We start from the raw sequence: 12,481 nt of genomic DNA, 5'->3' as shown, positions 1-12,481 counted from the left end.
GAAACTCCACACTGTTTTCCACAGTGGCTGCACCGATTTACATCCCAACTGACAGTGTACAAGGGTTCCATTTTTTTCCACATCCTCACCAACATTTGTTATTTGTGGCCTTTTTGATGACAGCCATTCTGACAGGTGTGAGGTGATATCTCATTATGGTTTTGATTTGCATTTCTCTGATAATTTGCGATGTTGAGCATCTTTTCCTGGCCTGTTGGCCATCTGTATGGCTTCTTTGGAAAAACATCTATTCAGGTCTTCTGTCCATTTTTAAATCAGGATGTTTAGGGTGTTTTTGATGTTGAGTTGTGTGAACTGTTTATATATTTTGGATATTAACCCCTTATTGGCCATATCATTTGCAATATAATAATTTTCATGTTTCTAGTTGTGGGCTTCTTTTTCCTCTTAGAGAAGTCCCTTTAACATTACTTTTAAAACTGCTGCTCTTAAAAAAAAAAAAAAAGGAAAAAAAAAAACTGCTGCTCTTTTAGCTTTTGCTTGTCTGTAAAACTTTTGATTTCTCCATCAAATCTGAATGAGAGCCTTGCCAGGTAGAGTATTCTTGGTTGTAGGTTTTCCCCTTTCATCATTTTATATCATATCATTCCTTTCTGACCTGCAGAGTTTTTGCTGAGAAGTCAGCTGTTAGCCTTATGGAAGTTCCCTTGTATGTAATGTGCTGCTTTTCCCTTGCTCCTTTTAATATTCTCTCTTATCTTTAATTTTTGCCATTTTAATAACAATGTGTCTTGTTGTGTTCCTCTTTGAGTTGATCCTGTTTGGGACTCTCTGTGATTCCTGGACTTCTATGTCTGTTTCCTTTTCCAGGTTAGGGAAGTTTTCAGCTATTATGTCTTCAAATATGTTCTCTGTCCCTTTCTCTCCCTTCTCATTCTGGGACCCCTATAATGAAAATGTTAGTATTCTTGATGTTGTCCCAGAGGTCTCTTAAACTGTCCTCATTTATTTTTTTTCTTTTTTCTGTTCAATGTCAGTGATTTCTACTACTCTGTCTTCCAGCTTGCTGATCCATTTTCCTCTGTATCATTTAGTCTACCGTTGATTCCTTCTAGTGTATTTTTCATTTTGGTTATTGTAGTCTTCATCTCTGCTTGGTTGTTCTTTATCTTTTCTCTTTGTTAAAAACTTCTAAATTCTCACTGTTTTCATCCATTTTTCTCCTGAGTTCTTTGATCATCTTTATGATCATTACCTTGAACTCTTTCTCAGATAAGACTGCCTATCTCTACTTCACTTAGTTCTTCTGGTTTTTAATCTTGTTCCTTAATTTGGAACATGTTCATCTTTTATCTTTGCCTTCATCTGATATGAACTGAATGATTTTTGCTGATTCAGATGTTTAATGATCATGAGACCCCCTCAGGGGAGGAATAATCTCTGGTGCCTGTCAGTGCAGACATGCTTCTCCCTTAGTAGTCAGTCCTATTTTTACCTTTGGCCCCTTTAAGTCCCCCTGTGCCCCTTTTGGCAGTATGGAGTGCAGCTGAGAATGCCTCTAGATCTCCATCTGCCCAATGCTGCCTATATGTAATTTACCCACAATAAACTTCATAATTGCTTGTTTTTTGGTGTCAAAGTTCCTTCCCAGTTTGGAGAATATATTCAATATGTCTGTCTACCAATATCAACCATTTCTAATTTGGAAGCATGTAGAATTTTTCTCTTTCATTTTATGTTTACTGTGCAGACTAAAATTTAAGTTTGTAGGTTATTAACACACTGATAATTTAACACACTCTTTAAAATCTTTTTTCATTCATATGATTGAGAAGAATTTAATTTTAACCTTGATCTGTGAACTACTTCTTATGTCTCTGATGGCTTTTCATTTAAAATGCTAGAGATATTAACAGGTTTGAAATACCATCAGTATAATAAAAGAACTGCTCTTTGAATAATAACAATAATGGTATTTTAATAATCAAAATGCAAGACTTCAGGTCAGTTTCTAGTTCTTTTAGTTTTCTCTAATTTTTGTATTTCCAAGATATTTTAGATTATCCATACTAACTCCTTCCCCCTTGTCTATGAAGGATTCTAATTTTATTTGTTTGAAGGGACTTCATGGAATGAAGGTTTTTCCAATCCTCTGAAATTATCATCCCATCCTAATAAGTCCATAAACTTGAACTTATTCTCCCAAATAACAGGAAAATCAGGTAAAACCTATCATGTTTCAAACTCTTCCCAAAGTGAAGCTGAAGTCTAAGACAAAATCTAAAATCAAATAAACAATAAATGGAAAAAACATAAAAAAGAGGGATTGTAAAAATGAAAGCATGTGGAAAAAATCCATGAATGTTCAAAGGGTGCACAATATTTTAAAGTAAAGGTGTCCTAATAATGTGCATCTTGCAGCCTAAAATTGTTTTTGACAATCATTAGGAGTCATCACTTTCTGGGAGAAACACATCTTTTGCAATCTTAAAGTCATTTGCATAGAGAAGTTGTATATTATGCATATGTGAGGTTGGCAATATGAAAAATATTCAAGCAGTATAGGGCACATCACATTATTTAACCTCAGTAAATGGTTATTCTGAAACTGTAATTTTCCAAATTAAAAAGGTTTCAGGTTGTACCCCTAGAAATTTGCACTTTGGAAACTTTTCCTGGATTAAATAGATTATTCAAAACATTTACAAGCACCCAAATCTCTGCATTCCCTGCAAGAAAGCAAAAGTGGGAAATACTTGGGGCCTAGCCATGCATTCATGACTTAGAGACATAAATTCTGCTCCTAAGTTGATTCTAAGTATTTCCATACTTAAACAGTGATGAATATTAAAAAATAAATCTCCATTTTAAGATACTCTCTTCCTCTTACAGATGGATGGATTGACTGAGAACATACATATTTTAAGTTCCTTTCTCCTTAAGTGGAAAAGATAGTATGAAAATTTAGCATTTAATAAGACCTACATGAATACAACAAAGTGATACCTCCTTTAAGGAAAATCTTGCCAGACCTACTCAGTTTCAGTACGTCCTTCAGGTACCTCTCAACTGATAATTTTCAAAAAATTTTTTTTCAAATAACTTAAATTTTTTTATTTATTTTTCCAAATAATTTTCAAGTTGAAAACAACCCAATCTTTATTCTAAAGTTCCTCTCATGCTTATAATGTAAACTACTGAGGTGGTTCTGTGGGATGAGACCCTGAGTCCTTAAAGTGGACTGAGAGAGGAGATGCACCATGGGTGAGCTGCAAATGTACACTGAGATGTGAATGGTGTGCAACCTAATGTGACCTGATAGCATCTCAGTGTCCACGGTGTTTTCTCCTGTGGTCTCCAGTTTAGTGTCTGGCCCTGGAGCCCAGGATTTAAGCTGAGATTGCACACTCACTGACCTTTTGGTGCTTGTGCTGGAGATAGGCAGGTAGTCCATGACTGCGATGTACACGTATTGCTTGGCATCATCTATTACACTGTAGATGGCGTCTATGTCAAAGCTTCTGTTTTTAGGGCAAAACAGTTTGGGAGAATTCTGTGAAGACACAAAAACCAAACTTTTAGAGTATTAATTTTTGCAGTCTGGGAATTTCTCTTTTTTGTTGTTATTTAAAATTTTTAAAAAATGAATCTTGGCTTTTAACCAATTTTTGCAAACCTACTTTCCAGTTCTTTATGAGATTAAGACAAATACATTTTCAGTTCTATCAAAGTTGAGGCAAGTAGAAAACAAGGTGTATGGGTCTCAAATCTGTCCTTTAAGTCAGTTTTGGGAGGGAATTCTTGTTTTCAATACACACACCTCTTATTTTTATAAGAGTGCTCTAACTCTAAACTTAACGTGACTCTGGTATACATCCCTGTCATACATAGTTAATTTTCTCAGACATTACCATATATAGTGTATATATGCATACAGCAAGCCATTTATGCTAGAAGTTATTTCACTTGAAAGGTAATGTGGCCATAAAGATGTTCAAGATACATGGTCTAAAAATCTTGTGGTTTTTTTTTTTCCCCAAATCTTTCATTGAGTGAGGAAGAGGAGTGTTGATTGTTGAGAAAGGGTCATCAGTAATTCTAGAGGAAAAACCAAGTGACTTATTAAGATGCCAAGTTCATAAGGAGAGACAGGGCCTTAAGAAAAATGAAAAAAGAGGCAAATTATACTTGAGGTATTTTTCTCATGTTGCTCGAAGTGGTTTCCATCTTACAGAAGTATGATGTTTTTAGATAAAGTTGCTATAGAAAGGGAAAGATGTACTTTGGTTTTCTCATTGGTTTTCCACTGGACAAGACTGAAAGGAGCATTTCTGTAGTTCCTGCATTACTCTGACAAGCAAGAAACCAAGTGAAGGAACACAAAAAAATCAATGGGTGCTTAGTACCAAAGCCCATATAAACAGTTTCTGGAACTGCCTGGAATGGCAGTACTGGGTCCTTCATCAAATGTTCTACCAGTAATGGTGGTCAGGGTCCCTGACAAATGTTTGGGAACAACTCCCCACACAGTGCTGGTGGGAATCCCTATCCCAGCTTAGAGAGAGGGAAGATGAAGCTCTTGGACTGGATGCCCAACTGGGGAGGAGTGTGGAACTGAGAAAGGAGCCTGTTTAAGGGCCAAACCCACCAGGCGTCCCTACTCAGAATGTTGTCTTGGCAGGTGAGTATCAGAATGAGTTTTTGATTTAAATTACTTTCCTTCTGGAATGAGGATGAGCTTTTAAGTATTAAAAAAAAAAAACCCTAATGCTAAAAGAGAGAAATAAACCACAACAAAAAAGCCCAAAACAAAACAATAAAAAATAAATTAAAAAACAAACAAACAAAAGCCAATGCTCATCCTACACTTCTTCCCCAGCACACACATATGCAGATACCCCATCTGTCACCAAGATAGATGGCTTGGGCTTCTGCAGTGTCTCTCATGTTGTCCCTGCCTCTTACTCCAGATTGCTGTTTCCCTCATTCAGGCACTGGTGCTGTTTGCTGGGGCTTTTATATGTCTTCTGAACTCATTTCCTTGTCTCCTCGATGCTTAAAAGACAAACAAACAAACATGTGTCACTCTTAGGACTCCTGGTTTCTTGGAATCCAGTCTGATCTCATTGGGAGGGATGGATCCATGTATCCTCTGAGTTTTGGCCCTCCCATTTCTCTGCCTCCTTCATTTACTGGCTACCATGCCTTCTGTGCCCCAAAATAAAATAATCGTCAGCCCATGGCTATGTTCTCATCTTGTCTGCCTCTGTGTATTTGCTCCTGCCAGCCCCTCCGGCTGATGTGTTTTCCTGTCTCTGCCTATCAGAGTCCTATACATTCTCAAAGTTCTAGCTCATATACTATCTCCTCATGAAACTTTTTAATATTGTCACCTAGAGGCTACTTCTCCTTTTCTGTCCTCCCATAATATGATTTATTTGTTATATTGTTTAGTGTATTCCAACTTATAATTACTCACACTTGTCTCATGTCCTTGCTTGGACTGATATACCTTGATTTTAGGAATTACATTTTACTCATTTTTCTATCTCCATTAATAAATTAAATATTCAAATTCATTAATTTCCTCAGCCTATTGGGTCTGCTTTAAACGTAAGGTAGATAGCTAGTGGGAAGCAGCCGCATAGCACAGGGAGATCAGCTCGGTGCTTTGTGACCGCCTGGAGGGGTGGGATAAGGAGGGTGGGAGGGAGGGAGACGCAAGCGGGAAGAGATATGGGAACATATGTATATATATAACTGATTCATTTTGTTGTGAAGCTGAAACTAACATACCATTGTAAAGCAATTATACTCCAATAAAGATGTTAAAAAAATAAATAAATAAAAATAAAAAATAAAAAAAATAAACATTCTTTAGGTTTAACATGAAGAATCTAAGGATCTTAGCTCTAGACAGGAGCCTAGGTCAACTCTGAAATGTGTCCAAATGCCCATGTTTTTGCTTCAGTTAGGAATTTCCTGAATTTCCTTGCATGTTCCCAAAACTGGATTTTGGTTTCAGGGAGGAACAAATTTAGACACAGAGTTGCTGGTCTCTTTACATTTGCTATTTTCTAATAAGTTTGGATACTGTGCCTTTGGTGATAGAGCATTTATATGCTCGTGATGTGCCAGGTTCCAGCATTTATAACCTGTAGCATGCTAGGCATGTCCCTTACACTTCCTGAGCCTCTGTTTCCAATGAGATAAGAACAGTAACAAATCTTTCACACTGGTTTGCCTTGTGGCTTAAATAAGAGAATGGCCTACTCCTGGCTGGGTCTGCTCCTCTTCTGTACTTGCTTTCATTCATTCATCAAATATTACTAAGTACCTGCCACGCACCTAGGTCTAGTCTAGGCACTTGGCATACATCAGTGATCAACATAAGATTCCTGCTTTGTGCAGCGTCATTCCAGGACATGCTACATTGTACTGCATTCGTCTGTGTGATTCTCCACCAGCTTGTGAACTGCTTGGTTGCATGTCTCTGGCACCTTGTGCCATGCCATACTTAACACATATTATACGCTCAATAAATATTTGTGGAATGAATGTGAAAGTGCTTCTTAAATTAGTAAGTGTTGGAGGCTTGTATGACCCCCAACCTCTACTCCTAGCTGGAGTTGCTTCACTCTAGGTATTTCCATCCATGTGTAAATAGACCTTTATTTGTACATACCTTTTTCTTTCCTATGTTCCCATTGCCAGCCCAATGCCTAGAGCATGGCAGATGCTTCATGTGTTTATTAAGGAAATGCATGACTATTTGTATGAGTACCTCTGCCCCTGCGGTCATGGTAGTACTTGACTGTGTCCTCTGATTTGTCAGAGGAAATTAACTAGTTCTGATTGTTTAATTACAGAGAAGGCTGTTAACTTCCCTTTTTATCATTCCTGAATTAATTTTCTGAGCCTTGCACTGTGTACTCCTTTATTCCATAGCAAAATATAAGGAGAAGGAAAATACAGATCCTTTTCTTTATTTCAGCTCTGTGATGATCTTTTACCAATCAAGTGCTCTTGAGGCATCTTGATAATAAGTAATCTATGTTTCTTTCTTACATCTATAAATGCCTTATATTTGCATGTACCTTGTTTTGCATATTCATTAAATACTTGCTTTAGTAGGGTTTTGATTTATTTCATAACAGTTTCCTGGTTTTTTTAAATAATTCATACTCCATTCCCAGAATATATATGTTAAAATGTAATTAAACATGAAAAGACAACCCACAGAATGGGAGAAAATATTTGCAAATCAAGTACATTCTTGTATCTAGAATGTATAAAAAACTCTTACAACTCAATAACAAAAAAACAAGTAATCTAATTGAAAAATGGGCAGAGGATTTGACAGACAGTTCTCTAAAAAGATATACAAATGGACAGTAAGTGTATTAAGATATACAAATGGCCAGTAAGTGCATTAAAATATGTAAATCAAAATCATAAGACAAATTTCACACCCGCCAGGAAGGCTAAAATAAAACAGAAAATAGCAGGTGTTGGCAAAGATGTGGAGAAACTGAAACCCTCATTTATTGCTGATGGAATAGTAAAATGGTGCAGCCAATTTGGAAAAGTTTGTCAATGCCTCAGAATGTTTAACATAGAGTTACCACAGTACCCAGCAATTTCACTCCTAAGCATAAACCCAAAAGAACTGAAAATGGATATTCAAATAAATATTTGTACATGAAGGTTCATAGGAGTACTATTCACAATAGCCAAAAGGTAAAAACACTCAAATGTCCATCAGCTGATGGACAGATAAACAAAATGTGATATATCCATACAGTGGAATATTATTTGGCCATAAAAAGGGAAAAGTACTGAGTCTTGCACTTCAAAAACATTATACTAAGTGAAAGAAGTCAGTTACAAAAGACTGCATATTGTATTACTTCATGTATATGAAGTGTCTAGAAAAAGGCAAATCCTTAGACACAGAAAGTAGATTAGTGGTTTCTAAGGGCTGAGAGAAGGGGAAAATGGAGAGTGACTACTAATGCTTTTTCCTTTGTGGTGATGAAAATATTCTAAAATTAGAAGGTGGAGAAGGTGGAGAAGGTAAAACTCTGTGACTATACTAAAACCCACTGAGTTTTATACTTTAAAAGGATGAATTTTATGGTAGTAAGTTATATATCAATAAATCTATTAAAATGTAATTAAAATATATAGCAGAGATTATAAAGGGGTATTTAATTATATTTTTCAGAGTAGCACCAAGTTCTATTCAATGCCTGCCCTCACTCACTAAATAAATCTCAGTTTAATGATTGATGGATGAATGAACTAAACAATAAACAACAAGAAATGAAATCTGTCTAGCACCCAAATTGATAAAAACAGACCTTGAACTAACTAGTCTTTATCTTGGAAATCAAATGCATAATCTCAAGAGCTCTAAAAAGAACTCCACCAAATAGGACAAAAACTCAGCCTATTGTTCCTATCTTCTGATTTCAATGGGGAATGTAAGAAAATTAGAATGATCTGGCCCCAAGTTATTAGAAATCACATACTTAAATCTAACCAAGTGTCTCTTTGTGTTCCATGAGAAAATTAGAAATAATTCATATCTATATCATAACTTAAAATTTATATTTAACCATGCTAAGTTATTATCACCTAAAATCTAATTTTGGTAATGATAATTCTTAAGGCCTTCAAATATATATATTTTGTGTGTTAATTTAGTCGGGACTGTCAGCTTATAAAAATATAATATACTATTTTAAGATATTTTACAACAAATATTTTGAACTTAAATAAATTTGTCTTGGCATTTGTTAGGCACATATACTCAGAAAACTATATGTATCCTGGAACTTCTTATTGATATTACTACTAGTAGAACCAATCTAACATTTATTGCTGCTTTAGGGAGGCTTGAGGGAGGTACCGGGAATAACAATAATGAAGAAAGTACAGTATATAACCTTCAGAGCCTGATAAAATAGTGGGAGAGATAATAAATAAATAGTTACAAAAATGTGATAAATGCTATAAAAGAAGCGATATCAAGGAGCTCTAAGTAAATGATACCAATTCCAATATTGGGAATATTGACTTTTATTTATCTTATACCTGTAAGATTTTATACCTCTGTAAAAATGGTGTTCAATTAATATCTGTTGAACTGAAATTCAAAGGTAGGCTTGAGATATTAATAAGAAATGGAAAATAAAATAATTTAAATTAATAAAATAAATAAAAATAGAAAACAAAGGTGCTGTATGGTTTAAAAGACTATACTTGAAGTACTGTTAAAAAAGCTCAACTTATTTTGTGGCAAACCATTTAATAAAAATCAGTTTATAAATTTGCCCTGGAATACAGCAAAGCCCTTGCATTTTCATACATTTTATTAAAGGCTTGGGCCCTCTCTCTGAAGTAGAGATGTTAACTTTGGGATCAACAAAGGAGGACTCCCCCACTTTTTTAAGGGTCAGAATTTAAATTTATGCAACAATGACATTCACTTATCTCTAAGATTCAAACTGTAAATTCAAAATCCAGCAACTATCTGAAATTTGCTTATAATTCATCTATTTCTTGCTGCTTCAATCTGTTCTACTGGACTCCTGGGGTGTGATGTTACCATATGGATTAGTGGTTCCTTGGCAAATTTCTTATTGCAACTAATCTACAAATTGAGAATAATATCTGGTTTTCTTGTCTTATAGGGTTGTCTTGAGAGGAAATAAAATTGAATATATGCATTTTATTAGTAAAATGCCCTGTATGATATGCTACATGCTACTGTATTATTGACCTCCACACATACCAAAAAAAGGGCTTTTTTTTTAGTTCTACTTGATGAAAATCTTTCATAGTCTATTTTATATTATTCACACTTATGTGAATTTGTTTAAGACAAGCAACTTCAATTTTCTCTCCACTGCTAGATTTCTAAATTTTCAAAATGTGCTTTCATTTAAATAGGCAAAAAGGCTACTATCACTCTTCCATGAAACGCTCTTCAGTGACATAAAAGTTGTTGGCATAGAAGCACAGCTTGACAGTGGAGAAACAGCTATATTAAATTGGGAGCATGGTTTAGAGAAGTTTACCTGAGCATCAGGATCATTCAGAAGCCTGATTCAAATCAAAATTCTAAGGTCTCACCCAGGTCCAGTGGATCAGATCCTGGTGAGGATGGGGGGACTGTAAGTTTGCATTTTAAACAGGTTCCCCCTCTGGTTCTTAGATACTTTAAAGTTTGAGGACCAGAACTGTAGGTCCAGATATTTACATTGCCCACTCTCAGCAACACTGGGGATAACTGTGGTGTGTGGGCAGAGGGGGATGGTTTTCAAGTGTAATCAGAGGCCTGGAAACAGTGCCCTGCCCTTTTGGATGGGCCTCTTGCCCTCCAGCCCCAATCAAATACAATAGTTCTGCTTTTGTCTGTTTTACACACTGGGGTTTCCTCAGATTTGTTTATCAGAGGGTTCTACTGCTAAAATCAAGTCTGAAAATCATTGATGAAAGGCATCAAAAATAGCATCTGGTATCAGAAGACCTGGGCACTTGTGTTTCTCTTGGCACCTGCCATCTGACAGTCTTTGTGCTAGTAGATAAACTTCAATATCTTCATTTGTAACACAGTCATAATCCTGGGTCTACCTTAAGGGGTGACTGGGGGGGATCAAATCAGATAATGCAAAGTATCTGAAACTAGGAATGATTATTCACATGTATTGTTATTATAACTAGGGACAGCATATGATTGAGTATAAGAATGGATATATTTTAACTCTTCAAGGGATGTGTTGAACTGATCTGTCAAATTCATTTTTGCCCAACACAAGATCACACTTGAACATTGCAACATAATAAAGGGCCTTTGGAGGAAGGAGGGAGGAGGAGAAGAGGGCAAAACTCACCGACACAAATGCTTGAGATTTGGTTTCATTCAACTGAAGCTGCAATTTCTTTTCATTGTCATAGATCCCATAGAGCCTCTTGGACCAGGTCTGAGGTACTCTGCTCTTGAATTTTAATGAACTATATAAAGCGAATATCCTTTGTAAATCTAGGACCAGACAGCTGCAGTTGTAGAAGATGACACCAAGTTCTTTCATCTGTGAAAGTAAAACGAAAGCATCAATGCCATGTACATGTGATGGTGTTACTCTCAGAGAAAAAAATGTAGTATTCTCAGAGAAAAGACTGCAATAATAGCAATAGCGATATTTTCTTCTTGCAATTGTTATACTCTAACAACTATATATATACACTGTATCTGTAAGTATGTAGATACAGTCACATTATGGTATACAGAAATGATGCATCATTAAAATGCTTAAATATTTAAGGAAAACTTTTGCTGGAGTTTTGCATTTGAGCTCTTATGGATAATTTTTCCATATTCACCTACACTTTTTATATCAGCTCTTCAGATTGTTTTCTTCAACATTAAATTTTTTGGTATGAATCCTTAGATCGTGCAGCAATATAAAGATTGACTTTTAGTTGCAACATAACAGAATGTTTTAGATCATGGATTCTGGAATCAGATTGCCTGAAATTAGGTTCCAACTCTACAAATTTCTACTGTGTGACTTTGTGTGACTTTTTTTAAAAAATAAATTTATTTTTGGCTGCACTGGGTCTTTGTTGCTGTGTGCAGGCTTTCTCTAGTTGTGGCAAGCGAGGGCTACTCTTCGTTGTGGTGTGCGGGCTTCTCATTGTGGTGGCTTCTCTTGTTATGAAGCATGGGCTCTAGGGCACAGGCTCAGTAGTTGTGGTGCATGGGCTTAGTTGCTCTGCGGCATGTGGGATCTTCCCGGACTAGGGCTTGAACCCGTGTCCCCTGCATCGGCAGGCGGATTCTTAACCACTGCGCCAAGAGGGAAGCCCTGTGTGACTTTTAAGATACTTAATCTCTGGGCATCATTTTCTTCTTCCATAAAAAGGAGACAATAGTATTTATTTCATACAATTGCTATGATGCATAACACGGTTAATATATTTTATGGGCTTAGAATAGTGCCTATCACATCGTAACCATTTAAAATATATTAGCAATTATTATTCTTATTAACATTGCACAAGCCTCAAGAGTAAGAGACCAATAGAATCTTGCAACAAAGATATCATAGAGATTATTTTGTCCACCTCCCTCGATGCACAGATGAGGAAAGTAAATCTTACACAGGTAAGCAAAAATATATCCCCCTGAGTGAGAGATCTAGTCAGGAGTAGATTCAGAATTTGATGCAGGTTTTCTCACCCTTGATCAAATACACCCAGGAACGTAGCAGCACTGGCTTCAAGTCTATTATCACTTTGAAAAATTATAGATGATTTCTGATTTAGTCAATGAAAGTGAAAAAGTGAAATTTTGGTCTTAACAGCATAAATACACATGCCTCATGGTCTGAACACCCAGTGAGGGGTTTGTCAGGGACACCTTGGAAGGTGTTTAACTTCATTCCTTTCCTCCACCCCCCTACTCAATACTCTTCTCAGGATTATAGGAGAGGTCACCAGCTGTGTAGGG

The 12,481-nt window shown here is 36.1% G+C and overlaps 1 protein-coding gene across 1 annotated transcript in view; it reads right to left on the bottom strand.

The window, feature by feature from the left end:
* PLD5 (phospholipase D family member 5) overlaps positions 1 to 12,481 on the bottom strand; it is a gene marked incomplete at its 3' end in the record, with an annotated part of 495,790 nt that overhangs the window by 18,294 nt on the left and 465,015 nt on the right. The window contains exons 6-7 of the mRNA XM_079935705.1: positions 10,863 to 11,060; positions 3,378 to 3,514 (exon numbers count right to left, since the gene is read on the bottom strand). Coding sequence (XP_079791831.1) covers positions 3,378 to 3,514; positions 10,863 to 11,060 — 335 coding nt within the window. The remainder of the gene's footprint in view (positions 1 to 3,377; positions 3,515 to 10,862; positions 11,061 to 12,481) is intronic.

The sequence above is a fragment of the Stenella coeruleoalba genome (assembly GCF_951394435.1).
Source record: "Stenella coeruleoalba genome assembly, chromosome: 1".
Taxonomy (NCBI): Eukaryota; Metazoa; Chordata; class Mammalia; order Artiodactyla; family Delphinidae; genus Stenella; species Stenella coeruleoalba.
This window is presented reverse-complemented; position numbering and strand designations above follow the sequence as displayed.